This window comes from Perna viridis, chromosome 13 (assembly GCF_037379345.1).
Source record: "Perna viridis isolate PV_CMFRI_1.1 ecotype Kerala chromosome 13, ASM3737934v1, whole genome shotgun sequence".
Lineage (NCBI taxonomy): Eukaryota > Metazoa > Mollusca > Bivalvia > Mytilida > Mytilidae > Perna > Perna viridis.
The window spans coordinates 5,339,726-5,366,180 of NC_142457.1; the positions used below are offsets into that span (position 1 = coordinate 5,339,726).

A 26,455-nucleotide genomic window follows, 5' to 3' on the forward strand; every position below is an offset into this window, starting at 1 on the left:
TTATTCGAAAGTGAATTTAAGTAATGTCCAATATACATGATACCGGTTAAGTTATTACTAGGTGGAATCTCAAATTTTTCACTTATATGACTAACTATAAAGTCATTTTTCTTACTGGATTGAGGGACTTTTTACCAGATGTGTCTGGTAGGTCAAGAAATGTCATCTTCACTCAGAGTCCATGGTTAATAATTTGGTATTGTATAATAAGCTTCCAAAATGTCAGACGTATTGTCAGCTTTGTATGTGGTACATAGTACAACAGTTGTGGTATGTGATGATATACTGGCAGAGGTAAAGATCAGGTAGAAGTCCATTACATGCTTCTATCCTTATGCTAGTGAGATGTTGGCAATAACCTTTGTGGGTATCAAAACTCTTTTATTATGGACCTTTATGATGCTATACTAGGAAGAATGAAGATCCCAAGTCCATTCCTTGCTTTTGTCCTTGTGCTAGTGAGCTGTTGGCATATGGTCCTTATGATTCAAAGGTGTGTCTTCCATTATGGGACAACAGTCCACGCAATAATTGGGTTTAGAAATACAGGGATATCTGGAAGCAGATAGGGATAAAAGTATTGTGAACATCAACTTCAAATTCTGTCTTAAAACTAATGAGACCTTTAAAATCACTTATGTCAATCATCATTGGTTCAGTTATCATTAGCTCGTTACAAATGATGTACCAGACTTTCAGGATGATAGTTTATTTTGAAAGATGATAAACATATTTTTTTTTGTTCTAATTGGCTTCAAGTCCAAGTATGAATTTACAACTTAAAGGGCTTAGATTTAGTGGCCATTGTTGAGGAAATGAAGATCAGACTCATATAACATTATAGTTTTTTGACTGTTATTAATAAATGCTGATTTTATGAGTGTTGGTTGGACAGTCTTGTTCAAGGACAATCAGGCTAGGGTTTAGGTTGGGAAGTCCCAGGACCTTTGTAGATTTGAAATCGAACATCAACCTGATGAAAATTAAAAGTCCTCAAAAGAGATTCAATGTTGTGCACAGAAGGTACAAGGCCTTAGTAGTATTAAAATCGAAAATCTATCTCATGAAAACCAAAGATCCTTATTAAAGATTCAATGTTATGTACTGAAGGTCCAGGGCCTTTTTAGATTTAAAATTGAACATGTACCTGATGAAAACCAGAGATCTTTAACACAGGTTCAATGGTTCAGAACCCATGTTAATAAAATTTGAATTCCTGGGTCAGAAATGAAGAGTCAGTGACATCAGACCATGTTTTATTTGAGTAAAGGTTATACAGCTACACACTCATGGATAGTATCAACAGATCAAGTAAGCATGTCACATGATCTTATATATATATATGTTGACAAACAGAATGCATGGCTTATTTTTCTACAACACCTTTATATTCAAGGTTAGGACACCTAGTTTCGTTTGAGCCAAATTTCTGTAAACAAATTTCCACATAAAAAATTAGGATAGAGAAGCAGTGATTTATAAGTTTAATCTCTTTATTTTTCTGTGTAAGATTTAAATTGGAAATACATGTACCAGTACATTCATTTTATTTTATATTTCTCCTTACCATTCTTCTATCTTTATGTATATTTACATACATTTTCACATTTTTTGTTGGCTTTGTAAAATATGCCTGAGTTGTAACACCTAGTTCAAGACTTGAAACCGAGGGTAAATTACCCAAACACATACCTTTATGCTAGCTCATTCCTTCATTATGTTCCTTTCCAATTCCTGGAGTGGTTTCCCTTTTCCTGAAATCCTATCTTTCAGCTGTTTTTACCAATAAGTTTTAGAAGTTACTATCAAAGAATTTTAAGAAAACTTGTCTGTGTAATTTCCATGTTTCAGATATTGAATTTTTGGAATTGAGTAGATTAAGCATGTACTTACTTTGATGCATTTATAATAGGTTCAAATGATTTTTGTGGTGTCAATGGGATATTTATTCAAAAACTTTACTGACTTATATTCTACCAGATAGAACTCCTAAAAACTCATAGTCAAATTAAAGTTTTCTTTTTTTCAATTAAATAAAAAAAAATGATAGTTGATTTTGAGGAAAGTATTGGCATGATGGTGCCATCACTCATTGTGTTTCAGAACCTTTTGTTTTTCTAAAATAAAAATAGAAACTAGGGAGTATTTACTCATAAAGAATTGTCAGTTTTTCTGCACTTCTAAGATGCATGCACTTACAATATAAAAATATATATGCATGAGTGCAAAATAGCTTTATCTAGCCATAAAAACTATTGCCAATTAATCTCGATATAATGAAACATAAAAACAGGCTACTTTAGGATCTCGTTTTAATATCTTTACATATGTCTCAAAATTGATTTATCTGGTTAGTTTTTACACATTTCACCCAATTCTGCTCTCCTCCCACCTGTTCCCATTGAATGGGCCCTGCCCATAATAGAAATATACATAAGATAAAAACAAAAAGACTGTTCTTCAATATATGTTCATCTGAATAACCAATGTGTCACTAACATTTGTTTTCAAAGTTGTTTTCTAAGGTAACAGGAAGTGTGTGTTACCGGTTACTAGTGTGTGGGGAACCAGTATGTGTCACATGTCTACCATCGAAGTTGTCATGTATAACCTTGGGTTTGCTGTGTTTATATCTTAGCTACCATGGTTACTGTGTGTATTTACAAAAATGTTATAGATATTTAGATATAGAACTATCAGTAATCATGAACTATAGTCCAGAGACCATTTAAAAAGGCCTAAATGTTCATTCATTATGAAAAGCTTTAAAAGTAAGATTTGTATAAAATAGTTTTGTTAATATTTAATTTTGTGATATCTAAAATGATATTTCTGAAGTTCTAATGTTTTGAAAAAGGACCATTTTCTGTATCTGAATATTTAGTATGTTTGTCTGTGTGTTTGTTAGTTACTTTGTGTTTAACTGATTCAAGAATACTTTATCACCTTTGGCCATGATTTGGTCTGTGATGTAAAACAGTTTAGGCAACTGAGACAAGAACAGAACTCAACATTCTGTTTATTGTATTTTTTGTTTGTCTCTTTGTGATGTCTTTGTCTGCACTGTGTTTGTCTTTCTGTCTTTCACATTTATATATTTTAAAGAGCACGATAGATTAAGTAGTGTTAGATCTGCACATGCTTTCATTTGGCCTTAACATGGGATTCAAATTAATTTAGATCTGTTTTTCACCTTTGCTTGCCAAAGAATATTACATGAATCTCTAGCCCTCATCAATTAAGACAATAAGTACAGTTAAGTGTTTTTTTTTTTCATTGACATGCCAAGAAATTCAATCTCTAGCCTTCTTAAAAGTTGAGAAGGACTTATTTTAACTGAGCTATTAAAAAAATCATTTAAAACATTGCATACAAGGGAGAAAATCAGAGAGGGCAAATGTTGGTTCACTCAATTCACATTCTACAATTTTAGGGCGGAATATTCTTTGTTAAGGTCAAATGAAGGTTCAACATTCTCCCAAAATACATTCAGTAGGATGAATTTAGATAAAAGATGGCTGTAGTTGAAAGTTAAAGTAACCTATATTGTATGTGAATTTTTTAATGTCTTTTTGACATATTTTTTTAACATGAACTATCATCCTAAGTGTAAATTAATGGAAGGAAACTAATTTTTTTTATTAATTCTTTGACTAATCTACCTATACAAATTCATATGTTAACTTGCTGAAACACACGGATAAATTTGTAGGTGTGTTTTCTTCTGTTATATTTTCTTTACATGGTAGGTAGCACTATTGTATCTATCTTTGCTGATTTGTCATCATCCAATCAAATTGTCTTGTTTCCTGCCTGTGTTTTTGTTTTTTGAATGAATGTTTAAAAAAAGCAAGGTATCCATTTAAATGTATGTTGTTTTTTTTTTTACCAATTTGCAAAATAAGTACTTGTCCATTGAATTAACATAAAAAGTTTTTTTTTCTTTTTTTAGAAGAAATAGATGAGTCAGGACAAGAACAAGTTATGTTTACAAAGTTAAATAAAGATCTCTCACATTCAGTCCCATTTTATATAAATATTGAATCTACAAAAATAGTGAATTGAGTTAAGAAATTTCTCATATCAAGAGAAAAAATTTTCATAGGCTTGCCAAGATATTAAAACTATGAAAATTTATTTTTCAGGAAGCTAGAAATTTCATAATTTCATAAAGGCTAAAGTTGTAGAATCTGTTCTTTTAATTTTTCAAAACAAAAACTTTAAGTAGGCAACATAAAGCATCTTTGTCATGGCGGAAGTTATAGCCATTGTCTGTCTATGATGCCAACAGTTGTTTTTGGAGAACAACATTAGAAATGTCACAATGTCACTTTCAGCCAATGTGATTTTATAGACAATTTGATACAATCTCAAAATCGCCCCTCTCTATTTTGGCCAGTTAGCCTCCTGAGAACTCAAATCTTTTCTAGAAAAATGTTTCTCACATCAGTCAAGATGTGTAAAAATCTATTCAAGATGAGAGAACAGGTTTTCGGTCACATTTGAGTGATTTTCATGGTTTTTTTCTTCCTTGTACTATTCAATTCATGCCTGTCAATCTATAAAGATTACAGCTGTATTGAGAGGGCACATTAAGTATTCAATTAATATCCACAAATTAGAATAAATCAAATATGTCTTTTTCCCTTTGCCTTAGTAATGTTATTTGTTATTCTGAATACAGTACTTAATTTTAGGTCAAATATATATTAAAATCAGTTAGCAGCTTAATATTTTTTTTAAATTTTAAATAATGATTTCTGTAATATCAAAATATCAGAATCTCTTATGACCATAAATTAAAGTGTTGTCTTTCATCAGTATGTGCTTTTTATCACTTATGACAGTATGCACCTTAGATTGTTAAAAATTGGTTTGTAGAAATTTAAACTACATTCTATATTGGATAAAAAAGAAAGATTTATCTCAACCTTATATAATACAGCACAGAACTGCTTTGATGTCACTACTAACATTTATAATCCATTGTAATTAAAGGTGTACCCTTTGAGGAACCATTGGCTGAAACTACAGGTTAACCTCTTGTCTGAACTCTGACCTTTCACCTTAACATACTTTAGTACATCATGCATTAGCTATAGTTTCTTCACTTACAATGCAATAACAAGATTAAACTCTTTAGAAGGGGTTCCTTTAACCATACTGGTTTCTATAACATTACAGTGTACTGGGATACACCAAAGGAAAATATAACTTATATATTCAGTGTAGGTGGGATGCACCAAAGGAAAATTTAACTTATATATTCAGTGTAGGTGGGATGCACCAAAGGAAAATTTAATTTATATATTCTGTGTAGGTGGGATGCACCAAAGGAAAATTTAACTTATATATTCAGTGTAGGTGGGATGCACCAAAGGAAAGTTTAACTTATATATTCAGTGTAGGTGGGATGCACCAAAGGAAAATTTAATTTATATATTCTGTGTAGGTGGGAAAGGGATTGTAACCCTCTTGTATAAGGTCTCATTGCTGTAAATGATTTGGAAAAAAGTTTAGAATGTTGATTGTTCATTCATGTGCAAAAACTGCCCTATTATTGTAGATGATTATTCAAATTATTTGTTAGAAATACCAAGAACTTGCCTGGTTAATATGTCAACTTCTGTTCAAACACTGTTCTCCGTTTACTTAACTTTTTTTTACATTCTGTTATGAATTTGAAACAAACATGTAAAAACTGACTTATTTTGATAAGTTTCCATGTTGATGAATATGAGTCTATATATAAAAGGTTCTCCTCTGCATGTTTAGAATCTAGTTGCTAGTTTCTCTTTCCCACTCCCTTACATCACTTACCAGTCAGGAATTTTGTAGTTTGGCAACAGTATTTTAGAGGCTATGGATGATGTTTGGCACTTTCTTCATATCACAAGCTGCAATAAAAGGAAACATGTGAAACCAGTGGAAATATTTTCTGAAGTTCCTCCTGCTTATGTCAAAACCTGCAAATATTTGGTCTGTCGAAACAGGACTCTTGTTTGACTGGAGTTCTATTTCAGTTAAGAACAGTCTTCACTTAATTCATTGAAAGTAATAGAAAGGAGTTTCAGAAGATTGTTTAGACAGGTTTCCAGTTTATTCAGAGTTCAGTTGGTTTTTTTTTCTCAGTACATGTGGTTAGTGTTAGTATGTATTTTAAAATGAATTCTTAGTGTGAAATAAGAATTGAAAGTAATAGAGCAAAATGATACTTAAAAGTGTAGTTTCTATTTTGACAAATTTCACAAATTCAATCTGGAACGCATCCCCATAAAGGTGATAATTTGCTTTGTTTGGAAATATACGACAGTGATAGAAATCAGTCATTGGTGAACTGGAAGATTTTACAGAAATGTTACATTACAATACTCTTCTGTAATAACATATGTTAGTAGCCTATTTATTTAAATCATCCATAGTAAAGTATGACCCTTTGTACTATTTAATCATTTAATCTTCTGACTTGATCTTTCATGTAAGATATAGTTATTATTTAGTTCTATTCTGACATTAAATGGAGAAGGATCTGTGGTCCTGTTAGTCATGCTGTCATTAACATATCTTCTTACATTTTAATAAATGGATTATCAGATTTCACAAAATTAGATGTTTAAAAGGATAGTATCTTAAGTTTCTGAGAATGCTGAAAATATTTTCATTTTTAGCTCACCTGTCCCAAAGGGCCAAAGGGCCAGTTGAGCTATTGCCATCACTTGGTGTCTGTTGTCTGTTGTCGTCATCATTAACTATTATCAAAACGCTTATCCTCTGAAAGAAGTGGGGCAATTTGAACTAAACTTGGTATGAATATCTGTAATGTATTCTGCATAGAACTGTCCTGGGGATTTTTTATCCTTTGAAGAACATGGCCACTGTTACTAAAAAAGGAAATAGGGGTCAGACAGACAAACATTTTCTGCATATGTCTCCAAAATATATCGAAAGGTTTAGCAAAAATCTGATAGGGTTGAAGTGTCAAGCATGATGAGATATACCAGTGGTAAAATTTTGGTTTAAATCTGTTAAGCCATTTTGGAGTTATTGCCTTTTCTCCACATTTTTTCAGTATTTTTAGTGTTATTTTTTTTTTTCAAAAATCTTCCCCTCTGACACTACTAGACCAATTAGAACCATTCATACTTGGTATGTGGGGATTTTTAATCCATAAAAAAAAACATGGTTGCCATTACTTAAAATAGAACATTGGGTTCAGAGAGAAGTTTTCCGCATTTGTCTCCAAAAACATTAGGTTTAGCCAGATTCTGACGAGGGGGTTAAATATTTAGAATGGTGAGATCTATCAGTAATCAAATTTTCGTGTAAATCTGTTAAGCCATGCTGGAGTTATAACCCCTTTTCCATTTTTCTTTCCGCTATTTTTAATGATATAACTTTAAAAATTTTTCTCCTCAGTAACTACTGGACAGAATTTATTGAAAATTTATGTGTTTGTTCCTAAGGATGAGGATTCGGAATTTTTATCCAAGAAAAAACATGGAAGCTTTTCTCTCAGTTACAATTATATTAAAACCAATTTTCTACTCCAAAAACTCCAAATTAAATATTTATTGAATCTACAATGATAAGGAGTTGATTATGGAAATTTCTCGATATGTAAAAAATTTCATTATCAATAGGCTAAAGTTGTAGATTCTATTTCTTTTAATTTTTTAAAGCAAAAACTTGAAAGTGTCAGTGGGCATTTGTGTCATGGCAGAAATTCTAGCTATTAGCTGTATGACACCATTAGTTGTCATGAAAGAAGAACATTAGAAATATCACAACATTGCTTTAACCAATGAGATTTTATAGGCAATGCAATACAAGCACACAACAACCAATCACCCCTTTCTATTTCAGCCAGTCAGTGCTTGAGAACTTGAATTTCTGTAGAGACGAGAATTTTTTTCTCATACCGGTCAAGAAGTGTGAAAATCGTTTAAAAATTAAAGAATTAGGTGAACTCAACAGGTCAAGAGATGACTAGATTCACCAAAAATTAGAAAATGTTTTATTCCTATTTAAGGACAAAAGTCAATTTGTTTCACAGAGTTAAATTATTTCCTTTGTTGTCTTTCAGAGACAGCAGAGAAATCAGGTAGCAAAGATGTTGAAGAGACAGCTCCAGAATTCAAAGAACCACAAGAAGGTAGATAACTCCTATCCTAGACAATGAACAAACAGTCTTGCTCTTGTTTTATCAATAAGTAATACAGTAAAACTCGAGATCTGAACAATCTGAAAACCTGTCAAAAGCAGACACTTTAAAGTCCCTTACATCAATTTACATGTATTGAACCTTCCTTAACCAAATACCTGTCTAAAGCAAACCAATTAGAAAGTCAAAAAGGGGTTTGGTTAGCCAGTTTTTACCATACTGGGTATTGTTATTATATTGCTCAATGTTACGTTTTAATAATAGGATTATTAGGGAAGTCAAAATTAAATTCTTTAGAAACTTTAGTGCCTGAGTCTTGATAAAATGGACTAATATTCACGAAATGGTTTTTTGGTGTTAAATTGTTTTTAATGAAAGTTGAGGTATGTTTCCTTGTAGTATAACAATGAGTATTTCTTTTGTATTTATGGAGGTATTATTTTCTTGTTTTTCAGAACAAAAAGAATCACAAGGTGAGTTTTCTTAATACTTTGCAATTTGTTTGAATGTCACAAATATTGTAGCATGTTGTAGATAAGTATTTATGTCATGTCTTCTCTAAATGAATAGATGTTTTTTCTTCACACTTTATATCCAGCTGACAAATCACAATGTTGATAACTGATTGTTTATAATTAAGTTCTACACTCATCACATAAAGAAAATTTATTTATTTGAACCATAGTTGTAAGCAATTTTCAGGCTTTACCAAAAATTCATAATTCACTGCATATAGGAAACATAAAGTGGATATTTGTGTCATTCTAACACATTTACTTTTATGTGGAGCACAAGTTTATGAGTAACCATTTTTTTCAGAAGAACAAAAAACAGAAGACCAATCCCTTACAGGTACACTAACATATACAGACAGACAGACATGTCAACTGATCAGTCATTCTCACTTCTTAGTTGGCCCCTTGTGCATGGTCTTAAAATTTGTTTTCTCCAGCAATTCTCTCAACCATGTAGATGTATTCAACCATTTATACATATACAATAACAATGCACTGACCTGACATAGAACTGACGTACAGATGAGGCTTAGAATTATGGGAAAATACAAGGCCATGCTGAGTATTTTCACATGTTTGAGTGGAATTGGTATGTCAAAGTTTTTGTCATTTCAGTACACTGTTATCTTCTTTGTACTGCAACAAAAATAAAAGAAAAATGACATTTTAAGCAAGAAAAACAACATTTTTAATTGGAAACTGGTGACATTGTGGCTAATTCAAAACAACATAATGTTTGTGACATCACAACAGAATGTTATAGTCAGTCAGTGACAGTATATCACTTGTAAATTTACCGTCAATGCATTTTGACTGCTCAAATAGAATGGTTGCTGTATAGATACTATTTTACTTTTAAGTTATATTTAAATTCATCGTTTTGTCAGCATTAACCTTTCAACATCTTTTATGTATCACGAAATACTTCTTTAATTTTAAATAAATCATCATAGACTTGGACCAAGCTTCATAAAGAAAGTCCAACTGAGATTTTCATTAAATTCTTCCTCAACTCAGATTTAGGCCAATCAGATCACTTAAAATAGACGATTTAAGGAAAGTTGAAGATATTGATGAAGATAACTCTTGGAAAGGTTGACATGTCTGTAAACTGGACTAATATTATTAAATTACTTATTTCAAACCTACATTTGTATACTGCTTTAAACCAAGGAGTTTCTCTGGTTTCTTTATTGTTATTACTGGTATATAATTGGAATAATGTTAAACATGAATTAATACCTTAATTCATGTGTGCATTTGCTAAAAATTTTTAAAGTTTTTAATGACTATTCTTGCAGTTACTTCTACTATATTATTTTGGTTAAAGAATCATAACTCATAACACAACTGTCATTTTCAATTCATCAATATCTCATTATTAACTGATTTACTAGTATCGACCAAAACTGAGGACTATTTGAATTTGTAACAATATCAAATTATCCTTTATTTATTTAAATTATGAATGAAAATGATCAAGATTTGTTGTTTGTATCAATGTTACAGAAGAAAATGCTACTGAGCAAACCATGGAACAAACTGAGACAGGTACCCAGTGCATGCATTCGCTTCTTTTTATATTTGGGGTTTATATTTTTGAATTTTCAGCATTATTTTATTTGAAGTATTGAGCAGAAGTTATGTTGGCAAATATTCATTTGATGTAAACTGTGAAAGTATCATGACTCGTGTATATCAATTTTTATGGTTTTGCAAAATTTTATTTGTTCTTGCAGTTCTGATATTAATTTCATATTTGACAATTTGGATAATGTATATACTCTATAAAAAGATCCTCTTGTTCGTTCATTTGTTAATTTTGTATGTGGATGATGAATAAAGAACTGCTCAGCAGAATTCTTTCAAACTTAAAAAAAATGTTGTGGACTGTAAAATAAAGATCAAATTTATTGGCATTGGTCATTCAGAAAATTTGTATAAAGCAGGATATCTATGAACATAGATTTGTTTATTCTAGTTTTTACTGTTTTTAATCTAAGATGTTGTTTGACTGACCTGCAGAAACCATGACAATTGGTATCGTTAGATTGTTTGACTGACCCACAGAAACCATGACAATTGGTATCACTAGATTACAAGTACTTTCACAGTATTCATTGCTTTGTATTATTTTTATGAAACATTTCTGATGTGTAGCCTATCGTGAATATTGTCTTTGACTTTTATTTGCCAAGCTTGTTATAGCTTAAATTGTATTAGAGACAGCTTAATTTAGCTTGATGAAGATGTTAAACATTTTAATTGAAGAAAAGAATTGAAAATTAAGTAGCATTCCAGCTAAGAATCATGCAAAAAGTGATTCATGGGTGAAAAGCCTACATATTTTTATTTTGATATTTTGTTTAAAATGCTTCAGTAAACAGAAATTAACATTTGGTTTTTCACATAAACTGTGCTACTAGGAGATAAAAATTATATAGAATGCACTGTAAAATTCAAAATTAGGAGAGATAACTCGGTAAATTACACTCAAATACAATAGAATCTATTAGATTTTTAATATTGATTACCTCTTAAGAGCAGGCAGATTTGAATGAATAATCACACATTTCATAATAAAGACCCATAAAACAACTTAATTACAAAAATAAAAATATGTAGCCTTTTTTGGGGTGTATCACATTTTTCAGATTTTGCATGATTCTTACAAAGACAGCTACTTAAAAGTTAAAATAATGTAAATGAAGATTTGTAGGACTGATAATAAATGGATAATCATTTAGCACTGCTGAATGTTCCATTTGTTAAGGGAAATAAAGTTTTATTCATTGAACTTGATATTAATATTACATACATTCATGCAAGGCTAAATGTAACATTAATTTTCTAGAAGAAAAGAAGGATGAGCAGACAGGAGAACAAACAGGTAACCAGTTCTGGTTCTGTTAAATCATATTTGTAATTCTTTCCTGTCAAGTTCATTCTCTAATTATTGATAGAAATAACTGAGTTATTCTATTTTACGTTTTCTATATCTACTCCTTATACTACATATTAAATCAATAGTCAATACACAGAATTGTTAAAAATATTTTTTTGTATTGGAAAGGGGTCATGCCTAATTAATACCATATAACAAATTAAATTTGGTGGAGTTCTGCATGATTTAAGCATATTTTAGCGATCTGTCTGAAAACACCAAAATGCATTCAATGCAATATTTATCCCAAGCTTAAGTAAAAAAAATGTACTAAGTGCACCACTTATCCACCCAAATTAGAAACACATTTAATTTTATATACCGTCTTGCCACAAAATCACTAAATATAAACACCCCTATATGGTATTGGACTTATTTTTTGAAAATCTTATAAAATTTTACTTAAAATATCTTGACCCTGTAAACTTCTAGAGGAAAAGAAAGAGGAACAAACTACCACTGAACAAACAAGCAGTACAGGTAAACAATGCACGTCTCTCTTACCTGTATAAATTACTACCCAATACACTAAAACAGGTGTACTTTACTGGATTGCTTTAGTAGATAATACAATCAGAGTTTCTTTCTGCTTTCAACATTAAAACCTTTACAAAGAAGTCAATAACTGCATTAACTACTTTCTTCTCATAATTAACAATTTTTTTTTCAGAAATAGATAGAAAATGGATTTGGTCTAAAACTTTGTTTTTCTTATATTTAATCTAGATTAGCAAAATATGTAGTAACCAAGATTAAATAACAGTAAATTTTAACTTCAAAGAAAATTTAACCTTTTTTTGGACAATGATTTTTCTAATTTTCAATAAAGCATGGAGTTAATTAAAAGAAACTTTCCATTAACCAGGGCATGAAAATGTTATCTAGGTTAACTTTCTCAAGGATTGGTGGAAAATCGACCTGTAATTCAATTACCCTCTTTAAATTTCACTGTGAAGCCCATGGGGTAAGTTAACTTGGTTTGGGACATGTCCTTGAAGAAAACTTTGAAAAAAAAGATGCAAAATTCAACTTTCTGAGCATACCTAGAGGTATTTGGGGAAATGTTAATTTGGTTCCACTGGCAAAAAGAACTTATCTTGAAAGAAATTACTGGTTTTAAATTTAGTATTATGTGCACAATTTTACCTTCTCCAGAAAATGGGAAATTGGAATTTTCATGCCCTGCTTAAACACAGTTCTATAAGATGGAAATGAAATGAATTTTGTTTACACACATTTGTATGTTGTAAATTGCATTGTTCATGATATGAATAAGACTGATGTTTTAACAGTTTAAATATTGAAGCTTAAAAGTGTAGAAAGAGCTAATAAAATTTATTTAAAAATGAGTATGCCAAGTCATTGATTTAAATAATCATTATTTCGGTATGCATAACAATGATCATGGTTATAAACTATGAAAAGATTCAGTCATTTTTCATTTTCTGTCTTGTTAATTAATTTGTCAATTGGTATAAAATTAAATTGACATTTTGCAGAGGAAACTCAACAAGAAACAACAACACAAGGTACTTACTACATACCTTAGATAACTCTTGTCCTAAAAGTTGTGTCCAGCAAAGTGTCCAAACACTACCAAGAGTGTCAAAGAGAGTGTGGTCTAGGTCAACAGTTGGGGAGGGTTGAAATCTCCTTCTTTTGTTAAAACTATATCCCTTACTCAATGAGTGGGTGGTATATTTGAATCATCTTGTCTGTCTGCCATTTCATTTGTTTGTCCTTCCCAATTTCGTAGCAATTATCTTGGCACCCAATGGATGGGTTGATTTCAAATTTGGTGTTTGGCCTCATATAGATAAGGCATTTTTGCAAAAGCATATTTTTTTAATGTTTGTTCGAATTTTTTCGTAGATTTCTAGTTCAGAATTCCTTTGTAAATTTCGTAATATGTTCCTGATTGAACGGGTTTAATTTCATAGTTATTAGAACATTTGCTGGACATCACTTTAAATAAACCTGTATAGTTTTCTGTGTCTTTTGGTGGAAGGAATAAATATAAATGTATTTAATATATTTTTTTCTAATTTACTAAATCTATCTGCATACAAACTACAAAAATGTACATTTTTCAACTAAATCTTCTTAACCTGGGGTCTAATCATTTTTAACTAGAATTGGAAACAAACCAATCTATAACAACGTATCATCTGACATTTTCTTTGTCTCAAGTGAGAAAAATATTAAAAGCATTTCTTAATAGTTTATATCAATAAAATGGCAACAAAGCAATACAAAAAATTGGAATATTTATACCTCCAATTAGAACAGTTTTAAATATTGTCCTTGAATAAGTGCCCCGTGCAGGTCCGGGTGTTAAAAGAATAGGCCTGCAGCAGCGCTAAGCTTGTCGTATAAGGCGACTAAATAGTGCTCAGAAACCTAGCCGGGGGCTAGGTGCTCTGCCCACAGAGCAACTGGGATGTGTGCCCCAGGTGGTGGAATGGGGTACCCCTGGCGTGTTACATGCTGGGGTTATCAGGCTATAATACGGAAAACCTGACCGCAAACCATAGTGGTGCACCGTGTTGGGAAAGATGCCACGTTTCTCGCACGTTAAAGAACCCTGCTGTGGTATTCGATAGGAGTAGGAACCTTTGTGCTCCGCCACAGGAGGCTAAATTGCCCGATCTTACCCATCCCCCCTTTTTCGAGTGGCAATCAAAATTTGTCGACCTTATTATCCTTGTGACCTATCCTTTTTTTTTTTTCATTTCATGTTCATTATATCATCCATTTCATGTTCATTGTCTGAATATAGCTGAAATATTGCTGCTCGGACGTTAAACCCCAACAAACAAACCTTGAATAAGTTCTAGAACTGTAATTTTGTAGAGGCCACTCAACAAAACATGACACAAGAAGGTACCAACAGCACATCCCTAATCCCTATTAGCTTTATCTAGTTAACCATCCTGAATCTTCCAATATATATATACTATCCATATATGGCTCCTTTTATTATGAACCTTAGTCAGTTTAGTCCTGTTATCAATCAAGCCCACATTATTCGTATCCACATTTGCAGTTGTATCCAGCTGCAACATGTAGAGCAATTTTTCATAAGGTTTACCTCCATAGCAAAACATTCATATTGTTTCATATTTGGTGGTTACAGTTTAAAACAGCATAAACTAGGGTAAAATCTATTCTTAAATCATCAAATATTATTGTCATGTGATGTAGGTAAAGTTGGATAACATTGTGAATAATACTGAAATTAAATAAGAACTTGACACTGAAGATGGAGTGTCAATTTTTGTTGTATTATATGGTGTTAATTAACAACTTTTATATGCTTTGTATTTCAGCAAATGACTTAGTATCTAAATAAAATACTTCAATTTCAGCTCTTTTCATGAACCAGTTTTTAGGAGGATACTGTAAACAAATGACCTCACCTTATTCTCCTTTTCAGCTTTATTGGGTGTAAATACTTAATAATGGGAATGGGCAATTCCTGTTCTTTAGTACAAAAGTTTTGTTTTTTTCTTTTATCTTTTTTGTTTTTTTTTGGTGGAAGGGGGGCTGTAGAGTGCTGTGATGTATGATTTAGTGGAATGTGTCAAATTTTTTATTTAGTTAAGCTTTGTATCAGTTAGGTAAATGTTACCATTTGCTTCAGTTAAATTTTCTGATTTATTTTCATTTCAGAGGAACAGAAAGAGGAGAAGAAAGGTAATGTTTTATAGTTTTTTTTTGTTTTTTTTTTAAATCAGAAGGGACAATGTTGCACAGGTAGAAATGTTGCTGTGTAAAATGCATTGATTGTGAATAGTATGCAATCAATAGTGCTATAAGCTAGACTAGAAATACAAAATTAGGGAATATAATTTTTTTTTTACATTGCTTCCCTCGAGTTCAATACTTAAAATGCATGCAAAAGTTCATCTTCATGGGTGTAGCATGAACATTGTACTGCAAAAGCATGGCAGCATAGCATATTGAAATTATGAAGCAAGCATTTATTATTTATTTGTTGAAACAATTCTTTTTCATAAAAATTTTCAATCCTCTTTGATGTTTTTGATGAATGCAGTGAATGCACAATGTATTAGGTTTGGTGTTTGTAAGTTCATGTGTGAAACCATTGAATTTCTGATTCTTGATTTTCAAGAACACGTAAATGTAGTACTCATAAATCAAACACATTATGTATTTGTATATATATATATATAATCACATGATTTCCAGAAGAGGAAAAAGCTTCCTCTCCGAAACCAAGTGAAACAGAGGCTAAAGAAGAAAAAGCTCCCTCACCCAAACCAAGCGAAACTGATGCTAAAGAAGAAAAAGCTCCCTCACCTAAGCCTAGTGAATCTGATGCTAAAGAAGAAAAAGCCCCCTCCCCCAAACCTAGTGAAACTGATGCAAAGCCTGAAGAAGGTTTGTCCAAATTCCCATGATGCTTCATTGAATTTTTAACCTTTAACCCTTCTTCCTTTTCTTTTTAACCTTTAACGTTTTTCCTGTTCCTTTTAACCTTTCTTCCTGTGCCTTTTAACCTTTAACCCTCCTTTCTGTTCCTTTTTGCCTTTAACCTTTACCTATTTAATTTTTTTTCCTTAACTTTTATTACTCAAATATCTCTTGTTCTTAGTTTACTTAAATTTTATTTCTAGTGAATGGAAGAACACTATACATGCAGCACACTAATTTTCGACAGAGATTGTTTGGTTAAAACCAAAATTTTTGTATAGAGCCATAGTATTTACCAGTAAAAGCAATTAATAGCAATATTGTTATATATTTGAAAATTTCATAGTGCAAATATGGCTGTTTTAAGCAAAATTCTTTAAAATAGAATAATTATGAATATTTTGGAATATCCCATTGAGTAAATGCATGGCATTTGTAAGCTCATGAAATATAAAATACTACTTGAGCTAGTATTATTATTATCCAATATTATAAAAGTGAGTTTTCTTCCATACAACTTATATTTGAATACTTAGTAAATCTACATGATATTAATGCAATATAAAAGACAGTAAGATCAAATTTAAGACTATTAACTACTTTTATATAAAGGCCAACCATCAAAATACCTTGAAAAGTTGGTGATTGTTAAAGGTAATGTATCATAGGAGTAAGGAGTGCATATAGGGACAGACGATGTACAAGTTTCCAATTGAAAAAGCGGGGGTTGTAAATATTCGTTTGTTAGCATCTGTTAGCCCCACCAGTTTGTTACCATAATAGCAGTTCTATTAATGTACTTCAAATAAATATTCTGAGCCTAAGGCTCCATCTGTTCAGTTTGCTAAAGCCTACGTCATGGGGGTTACAGCATTTGAACCGGAGAAATTTACTGAGTGTACTGTTGACCAACTTATTTTTGCGAGTGATTTATTTTCAATAATTTTCATGAACAAGAAAAATTATTCAAGTAATTTGTGGTGAATATGACCATTGATTAAAGAATTAAAGTTGAACGAAGTACAGAAAAATGAACAGTAATGGAAAAGAATTGATATCCTGAAGTTGGAATATATGTATCTGTGAAGTTGGTTAACTGGATATGTTTGTTTGTTCACTTGTTTTAACATATTGTATTCTTTTGCTGACATTGTGTTCAATTTAATTTACATGCATTGTTTTACTAAAAATCCTAGTCTACTGATTACAGCTAGTTCTGTCTGTGATTATGTTATGAAGATGTATTGTGTAACTTTTCAGTAGCATTTGTTTTGAACTACATATGTGTTATCTTTTAAAGGTTTAAACTTTAAACAGTTGTTAATTAAACAATAATTTTGTAAGACATATTTTATCATAATCTGAAGGAAGGTTAAACCTTTGGAATCTAATGCATGATATATATGTAGAAATGGTTTTTAAGTTTGTTTTTTAATTTTCTTTTTAACAACTCGTATTAATATTGACTAATATTCTTTTGTATTACATTTCCTTTCAGAGTTCAATGGCATTCAATAAAAATTATTTGACAGATTAAGAGTTATATAGAATTCTTTTGTGCTTACATATATGCAGTGATTTTTTTTTCACTGTATGATTAGTTTAATGATTTATTCCAAGGACAAGCTTATTGTAATTGTTCACAAATTGTTCATTCAAAGAACTGTAGATATCATTTCATATTCTAACTTTTTAATTTTTTTCTTCCATCTGATTTCAGGAGAAAAGACAGAAGAAAAATCAAGTAAGTAAACACAATGTGATATACCAACCTTTAAATTGACCTTTTAAATACATTTTTGTACTAGTATACCTGGTGTCTTTTATAGCAGAAAATCATTTTACCCCAACTCCCAACTAATAGGACCATATGGTTGATTGATCCTTCCACTATATACATGTACTTCCCAAACATTGTTTCACTCATATGGTTGATTGATCCTTCCACTATATACATGTACTTCCCAAACATTGTTTCACTTCTCCATTGTCTTGTTAATCTTCCTCCCATGTCAAGCCTTTTATAAATGCCTGACCCTGGCACCAAAAACTTTAAAAATACTGTAAGTCTGAGAATACTCTCACTTGTATGTGCCACTATAAAATTCCAACACTTACATCTTTAGTTTTTATGTGTAATCTTTTTATTTGGTTCACTACATTGTCTATGTAGATCGTCTTTGTTTCATGTGTTCACATTTATGCCATGTTTTTGGGTATTTTTACGTATTTAAATCATCCCACTGCTGAACCTTTGGTATATTTTTTGCTGATATTGAGTGAAGAGTATTCTCAGACATATTGAGAGTTCGCTGGCATACCTTTAAATGGCACCAAACCTTACATTTAACCTGTGTAAACAATCCTTATATCTTAACTAGGTGAAGAGACTGAGAAAAAGGCTGAGGAGAGCACTGCACAGGGTGAGGGATTAATGCACTGTAATATTATATTTTGATCAGTTTGATCAGACATTTTCATTAATTTCAAGATTTATAGGATTCATTCAGTAATTAGTATTGAAGCTTTGTTGAAATATTGTTCAAAAGAAGCTGAAATAATATCTAACTAGATAGATGTGAAATGGTTTTGTAGTACACATTTTTCATGTACTTGTAATTGCTTTGTGTATCTTAAAGAATCTTTACTCGACAACTGAAAATTGGACTTGTCAAATACATTAATTGGTAGTAAATTATCATGGATAAAAGAAACAATTCATCCCCCTTTTTTTCCTCAAACTTGTCAAGAAATTTAGTACAACCATATTATTCTAGAAGGTGAAGAAGAGAAGAAAGAGGAATCAAAAGAAGAAAAAGCTGATACTCCATCAGAGGGTGAGATTATAACACTAGTTTGAGGGTGTGTACTGACATAGGCATCAGACACTCCATCAGAGGGGGAGGTTATAACACTAGTTTGAGGGTGTGTACTGACATAGGCATCAGACACTCCATCAGAGGGGGAGGTTATAACACTAATTTGAGGGAGTGTACTGACATAGGCATCAGACACTCCATCAGAGGGGGAGATTATAACACTAGTTTGAGGGAGTGTACTGACATAGGCATCAGACACACCATCAGATATTAGTAGAAAATTTTTAAAATTGGAAAGAGTGAATAACCCAAATATAATTACTAGTGCCATCCTTTTGCCACAGAACACCAAATGTCTTGTACGGCCAAGATAAAAAAAGGGAAGGAAAACTATGACAACAATTAAACCTAAACAAATTGGTTTTCATTGTGGAGATGGACACACTGATCTGTATATGACCATGTGATTAAACTGTTAAAGCGGTCCACATATGCATTCTAGTTATCAATTTCTATACATAAAAGACAGCACTGACATATGAATGCTCCATTCTAATAATTCAAAAAGGCTTGGTTAAAGGTTTACACTTTTCAGTGTAGAATTGTACTATTCATGATTTGAAAAATTGATTTTATTTTCTGTTACAGAAAAGAAAGAAGAGACAAAGCCATCTGGTAAGTCTGAAATCATTTTGGGTTCATTTGAGCTTTGGAATACTGAGCGTTTTCTTCTTGACTTATACATGTATGCTAGTTCCACTGAAAATTCTTTACTTTGTGTAATCTGACATGGCTCATTTAGTGAGATTAAAACTTCACATATGTAGCAAAAATGTTGACCTCTTGTTTTTTTTTTCTTAATTTGAAAATATTCCCAGACACAGAAGAATGTTATTAAAATGATGGAAAGTAGATGGTGATATTTTTTTCTAAATTTAGTGAATTAATCTTTTATGGAAATTTATGTATTATTATTTTGATTATTTGGCGACAATACAAACAACTGTTTTATTTCATTTTTAGAAGGTGGAGGGGATTAAGAATGGAACACTTAGACCAAATCTCAGGTAAGAATACAGCAAATTTCAATTTTTAACTTTCTACTTTTTACAAACACTCTTAGTCCACAAATATGCATGATCAAATATAATTCCTTGACAAATTTGTTAATCTCGAACCTGCCTGTTAACTTGTAAACATTCTCTGTTTTTGTGGACTTGATGCCAAGAGTTCTTGTCATTGAGTTACCCAGAAGAAATGGATCTGTAATTCTTTTTGACACTATTGGTTTGAGTCACTGAAAGTGAGCATGCTATTTCATAACAATGTATTAGAAACAGTTGTTGGGAAAAAAATGTCCAGATGTCAGTAACCTCGACAGCAAAAAATCGCCAGCAGATTCATCAAGTCATGTAGACACTATCCAGGCCTTTATGATATCTGCCGGCAGACACATCAAGTCATGTAGACACTATCCTGGCCTTTATGATATATGCCGGCAGACTCATCAAGTCCTAGCTTTCACAATATCTGCTGGCTTGATTTACATGTAATAGCAGTATCTTGATATATATATATTTGTTATTTTCTCATTTTTTCAGAGAAACAACTGGATGTGCTATCTACTGTGATATGACTGCCTTGGATCACTTTTCAATTAGAAATTTCAACCGACTTTGTCATGTGACAACACGAACTTTAATGTGATGGTGTGTAATACACAAACATTCCACATGTGTGTTTAATGTGGATCAAATTCTGTTGATATATTCTGTGCAGATTGTCGAGATGAGTGAATGGAGTTATTATATTATTTCTTAACATTACATAATGACGATTTTTGAAGCTGAATATTTTTTTATCTTAATGAATGGACACTTCTGGTTATATGTTTTAAGATTTCACTCTTTTACTACTTCAGCTATAATGCATTTGAATTCCGTACAGCTTTGCCATGGTGCCTTGTTCAAAATCTTATTTATTGCCTATGACTTAATAAATCTTGTTAAATATTACTGCTTTAGATTGAATACAAATAAGAATGCAATTCTTGAACAATAAGTAAATTATGTCCTGACTTCCATTAGATTTCCATATATCTGACTTTTTATTTTTTGTCTATTATTATAATACACAGTTTACATCCTTATTGATATAAAATTTGCCCTTTTTATGAAATATTTATCTATCCAAAACTGAAGGATTCTGCTTCAAGTTGCCTTAGAATTTAACTCTGCTGCATTTTTTATTTATTTGGGCTTAAATTATTGGCAGCCTTTAGATAAATATTACAGCCATATAAGGCCTGTCTTTATTCCGTCTGCTATACTGCTGATTCAGCCTAACTATAAGTGACTTGTATGAGTTATTTATTTTATTGAATGTTGCTATACTTTTGTTGAATTTATTAACTTTACATATTTATAATTGTGATATTTTATGGAAATAAAATTGCATTTTTTGGCAACTTTTATCCTGAGTTTGTTTTATAACCCCCTTGCAGAGCTGTAGTAATTCTACTGTCCATCATTGTGAACAGTCTAGAATCCTAGAATGGACTTGAAAAACTTGGTACCCCTTATTTCAGTTATACCCCTATATTTCTATACTGCAATCACCTTGTCCATCTGTCCATTATACATTTTTGTAACAGGACTTTCAACTGTCAATTATACATTTCTGTAAACAGGACTTTCAACTGTCAATTATACATTTCTGTAAACAGGACTTTCAGCTGTCCATTATACATTTCTGTAAACAGGACTTTCAACTGTCAATTATACATTTCTGTAAACAGGACTTTCAGCTGTCCATTATACATTTCTGTAACAGGACTTTCAGCTGTCCATTATACATTTCTGTAACAGGACTCTCAGCTCCTATTGGAAGGAATGCTGAGACTTTTGGTAAATTGCTTTTTTATGATGACTTGCACTGTACCATCCCTTTTCAGGTTTGTCCAACATCTACTTCCTGTTTTCTGTTGTCTTGGTATTTCTTTAGTTGATGCTTAATGGAAATTTTTGTAACAGATTCCTCAGCTTCTATTGGAGGGAATACTTAGAAAATTTGGTATATTGCTTTTGAATGATGACTGCACCCCCTTCCTGATTTATTGCTTTATACTGTTTGCTTACATTAGATAGCTGAATGGGGTTATACTTTTGTTGAATTTATTAACTTTACATATTTATAATTGTGATATTTTATGGAAATAAAATTGCATTTTTTGGCAACTTTTATCCTGAGTTTGTTTTATAACCCCCTTGCAGAGCTGTAGTAATTCTACTGTCCATCATTGTGAACAGTCTAGAATCCTAGAATGGACTTGAAAATTGCATGTACGTCGCTATCTCTATCACATTCCGCTCTCCGTCATTTTGCTGACTATTACGTGCCGTTTGCATGCGTGGCTGCCTCATAAATTTAAAAGAACTTCTACTATAAGTGATGAAATATATTACATACAGTGAAAATATTTTTTCATGCAATCAAATTTTTTTTTTTTAACTATAATGAACTTTATACATTTACACCGGACATTCATGGTCAAGATACATTGATATCCTGTATATTTAACGAATACATGTAGTGTGCGTTTAGGAACTTTATAAATAGTCTTTGTGAGACCAAGCTAACCCAGGAAAAAGTTCCACGTTTAAACTATTTCAATGGAAACAAGTTTAGAAAAAGGGAATGGTTTACGGAATTTGGTTTCGAATTCATAAGCCTTCAATCTGATTCATATTTCATTTCCTAGGGAATGCAATCGTGAAAAAGCATATTTTATCCGTATTAGTGTAAAATAAAGGGAAACCACAATTACAAATACTATACTGGTGCATCACCTTTAGTCTGTATCAAATAATGATTGTCATACACTTGTGTATACATTGATTTCTGTATGTTGTTTTTTCTTCGTGTTTCATTTTCTAGGGATCGCAATCGTGATATTTGATTTTCGTGAATTACACGTAACGTGGTCATCCTTGATTGAGTTACCTTGTCCCTAGTGAAAAAAAATAATGCATTGGGGTTATGTATTTTTTTTATCAAATGTATACTCTATGAATTATACCTGCCAGATTATTTCTACAACGATTATATAATTGCTAGGCATTGAGTATACATAATTTGCTTAAAGTAGTATATTTTTTGATACAACCCCAAACAATGGCTGGATGAAAAGTGAAAAAGAAAAATCAATAGAGTAATTTAAAAAAAAAACCTTGCACCTCAAACATTAGCAGTGAAAACTATATCATTATAATTACTTCCCCTCGACAAAAAATATAGCAAATAACATCAATGATAACATATATCTTGCATTTTTACCCCTCGTGTGGCAAAAATAACCCTCAACTTAAGTCTAAATAGGTGCTGCTCGTCTTCTAAAGAAAAAAATATCCTGTAACACAACAAACGATAAAATAGATCAGACAGTACCTCAATTCAATGACCTGTAATTACATGTCTATAGCACATTTTGACACCAAGAAAGGGCAATATAAAGTCCCTGACGAACCATTTCAACGATTTTTTTTTTTAGAAAACAATTCGGAAAAAAGTGAACTAATTCATAAAGAAGGGACATAATACAGGAAGAAAATCCGCCAAAAGGGAGGTAATTAAAGAATTTTGACAACCAGAAAACATGGCGGATATAAATGGACAAGTTTGTTTATTTTGAAAACTAAAATGTTTGGTTCAAACTGACTATAACAATGGCTATACTTATTCAGGTAAAGTTGTGTTTGATAATCCATTACTGTTTTGAAATATTCTTGAGTTGATCAACTGCATAACATTTGTGTCGGCTGTTTTACTGAGTTACAGCTGATTGTTTGAAAAAGACCGGTTACAGCGTAATTGCATTCGATACTTCATAGGTAAGATTTAAGGGAGAAAATAAATACGCTCTTTCTTTGTAAAATAATTTTTATTTTTAAAACCGAAAATATTCTTTTTCACTTATTGTTACTTCACGCAATAATATTATGTCAAGATATGGGACACTTCAGCAGTTCAGGGTAAACCAGAAACAGGGAGTGTACATATACAATATAGGTACATTGTCGAAAATTATTGAAGATATGTGATGAGGCGACGGAACGAGTAGGAAATATGAGGCTCCTTCAATTAAATTTTTCTTTTGTGTGTTCTTATCTTCTTGACCATTGATGTATAGTTTATATCACTAACAGACATGTCCATGAAATCTGGATTATATTCCTTTGCAACATTTGTGTTTAGATCAGATTTAGAATGGATGAACTGTGGGAATGTCACTCTCAAGCTGTTTATTATTATGCACATGATTTTGTGTATAGTTCAATTCAGATTCAGGATTTGGAGCGGTTTCAGCTGGTCTGCGACGGGATGTGATAATGGGAGGTTGTGTTTCCATGTGTAGAGGTGGAAGCTGACTCGTTTCTGTTTGGTGTATGGCAGTAGAGTTCAGGGGTGAAATTTGTGCACTAGTTTCGTTTGAATTTGAAATATTTGTTTGAGATTTTTGAAGAAGAGGAGGCAGTTGTATGGGCAGATCTGTAATGTAGTGTTCCTCTGATTCATTATCTTGGGGTTTAGGCAGTAATAAATCCATGAGCATAATAGTTTTCTGGTCATTTGTCTCTTCAAGAGTTTTATCATATTGTAATGCTTCAATTTCTTTAAGTGGGGACCAGTTTATGTTAAATTGTGATGGACACTCTGGCTCTGAGTCTGACATGACTGAAATGACAGGGGAAGTCGTCTGCAAACTGATAATGAATCAAATCTGAACGAGATTTGGGATTTGCCATATATATGACGGTGAAAAAAAAAATACAAACAAAATCATTATTTGGTTTACAAAAAATCTTTTATTTCATTCAGCTAAAGAAAGTGAAGACGAAACAAAACAGCGAAAAAAAAGATTAACCAGATAAGCAATAACAATTTGTTTACATCGTATGTATGGTGGAGGCCATGATTAATTTATGCATACCCGAAAAAAGTAGTTTTGCCAATCACGTGATTGGGAGGAGCCAGAAAGTCGATAACCTGCTAATGTATGGATACAGCAAAAAAATAACCGTACACCTTTATTCGTATAACAAAATACCTCATTGCAGGATAAAACATGATTATTTCCAGCTCCTATGTAAGATTAATTCCAAATGTTCCAATGCACAAAACAAAATATGCAGTAAATATAAAGGTCATCAATCTAAATTCATACAATTTCATGCAAAGTTCTTAATAAAGGGATATATATTGCACATGTACAATGTAGAAACCAGCATTCCAAAAATGGTAGTGACCAACTGGGCAAAAACTGGTAATATGGGGTTGGCATTGCCTAAATCAGCGAGCACGGTTAGCTTTACCATACATATGCCGTCAGTATGAGACTTGTAAAAATAATAAAGGACATTATGGGGGGCGGATTAACCCGGATGAAAATTTTCGCAAATGCTAATATTTTCATTTATATTTCAGTAGCAAGTGAAATCAATGCTTTTATTTGAAAATCTGCCTTCTTAATAAATGGGGAAGTTTTTTTTCAATAAATGAATAACATGAGAAAAAAATAGGTTGTTTTTCCTCCAAAATCCCATCGCCATACCCCTCTTTCCCCTTGCCTTCAAAATGGTTGATACATGTAACTTTAAAGCACTTCGCAATACTTTACATTTTTTATCCCTTTTGGGCATCTCTAGCAACATCCTTTTCAGTTTTGGCCCGTAGGATCAACCTGTACAGGTGCCGTAAATATTACAGTTCTTCACGGATGATGGGAATATTTTACAAATATCATGTGACGTAAACAAAATTCAGACGACAGCTGGTAATTCCAAACAAGAAAATGATTGCTTTTTCTATCTTAGAAAAGCTATGCTTCGATTTGAATAGTATAATCAGAGTTATATTTTTTTCCAAGATGGGTCAGGTTTTTGACAACAGCAACAGTGGAACAGCGAAGATACACGTACATACATCCATGTGTTTCCCTGAACTTTTTAAAAACATCATATTCACTTCTTTTAATTTGTGAAAAAAGTAGAGAAAGACTCGAAAACTATCAGAACAGATGAATTTATTTTTACTGAAACGTAATCTAAACCAATGTATATTTATTTGTTTGGTTTAAGGAAGCGATGGGTTTTCTCCGTAAGGACAGACACTTTTTGTTACTTCTGGGACATGACTTTTTCTTTGTTAGTATATTGGGGAACCTTAAGGGAAATTTAGATAGTACATGTAATAACCGTAGAGCTCACAACGCTTCACGGTGCTCGCTACTAAAATAAGCATACTCACATAACAAAACTTTCGTCTGAAACATTGTTGGCCTTTCAAAATGATCATTATCGACGCTAATTTTCTGTTTGTAGAAAGATCATGTAAGGGTATTGTTTGGCTTTGAAATCGATTTTCTACTTAAAATCAATCAACATTAATTTCCCCCATGAATTTTACCCTTTGCTCTTCATTTTACCCCATATAATATTTACCTAAGGTGGGGGAAAGTATAGATTAAAGATAATCTTAAAGATAGATTAAAGGGAAAGACCACCTTTGCATTAAGTTAGGC

General features: G+C 31.8%; 2 protein-coding genes and 1 long non-coding RNA gene across 55 annotated transcripts in view; 2 read left to right on the forward strand and 1 right to left on the reverse strand.

Moving 5' to 3' along the window:
* Positions 1–21,349, forward strand: part of LOC148599350 (thioredoxin domain-containing protein 6-like) — a 42,670-nt gene extending 21,321 nt beyond the window's left edge. For 6 of the 50 annotated variants that reach the window (XM_088559558.1, XM_088559553.1, XM_088559557.1 and 3 more), the window contains 17 exons: positions 3,953–3,980; positions 8,082–8,152; positions 8,617–8,634; positions 8,981–9,013; positions 10,186–10,227; positions 11,531–11,566; positions 12,053–12,100; positions 13,120–13,149; positions 14,474–14,503; positions 15,293–15,316; positions 15,833–16,024; positions 17,778–17,801; positions 18,439–18,480; positions 18,835–18,894; positions 19,525–19,551; positions 19,900–19,943; positions 20,478–21,349. In XM_088559558.1, coding sequence (XP_088415684.1) covers positions 3,953–3,980; positions 8,082–8,152; positions 8,617–8,634; positions 8,981–9,013; positions 10,186–10,227; positions 11,531–11,566; positions 12,053–12,100; positions 13,120–13,149; positions 14,474–14,503; positions 15,293–15,316; positions 15,833–16,024; positions 17,778–17,801; positions 18,439–18,480; positions 18,835–18,894; positions 19,525–19,551; positions 19,900–19,916 — 722 coding nt within the window. In that variant the 3' untranslated portion in view covers positions 19,917–19,943; positions 20,478–21,349. The remainder of the gene's footprint in view (positions 1–3,952; positions 3,981–8,081; positions 8,153–8,616; positions 8,635–8,980; positions 9,014–10,185; positions 10,228–11,530; positions 11,567–12,052; positions 12,101–13,119; positions 13,150–14,473; positions 14,504–15,292; positions 15,317–15,832; positions 16,025–17,777; positions 17,802–18,438; positions 18,481–18,834; positions 18,895–19,524; positions 19,552–19,899; positions 19,944–20,477) is intronic. The other 44 variants (XM_088559605.1, XM_088559555.1, XM_088559554.1 and 41 more) reach the window with 40 other exon arrangements.
* On the reverse strand, positions 12–12,053 carry LOC148599351 (uncharacterized). Of its 2 annotated transcripts, XR_015918236.1 has the most exons (4): positions 12,023–12,049; positions 9,177–9,312; positions 5,821–5,897; positions 12–555 (listed from the first exon to the last, which is right to left on the reverse strand). It is a non-coding gene; the product is annotated as an uncharacterized LOC148599351 (long non-coding RNA). The 2 variants fall into 2 exon arrangements; XR_015918235.1 differs by lacking the exon at positions 9,177–9,312 and having other exon boundaries at positions 12,023–12,053.
* A 2,161-nt stretch (positions 21,350–23,510) lies between the features above and the next one.
* The window catches only part of LOC148599352 (oxysterol-binding protein-related protein 6-like), a 34,875-nt gene continuing 31,930 nt past the window's right edge, over positions 23,511–26,455 (forward strand). Inside the window, exon 1 of one of the 3 annotated variants that reach the window (XM_088557630.1) lies at positions 23,511–23,618. The gene's annotated coding sequence lies outside the window, so the exon portion shown is untranslated. The other 2 variants (XM_088557634.1, XM_088557631.1) reach the window with 2 other exon arrangements.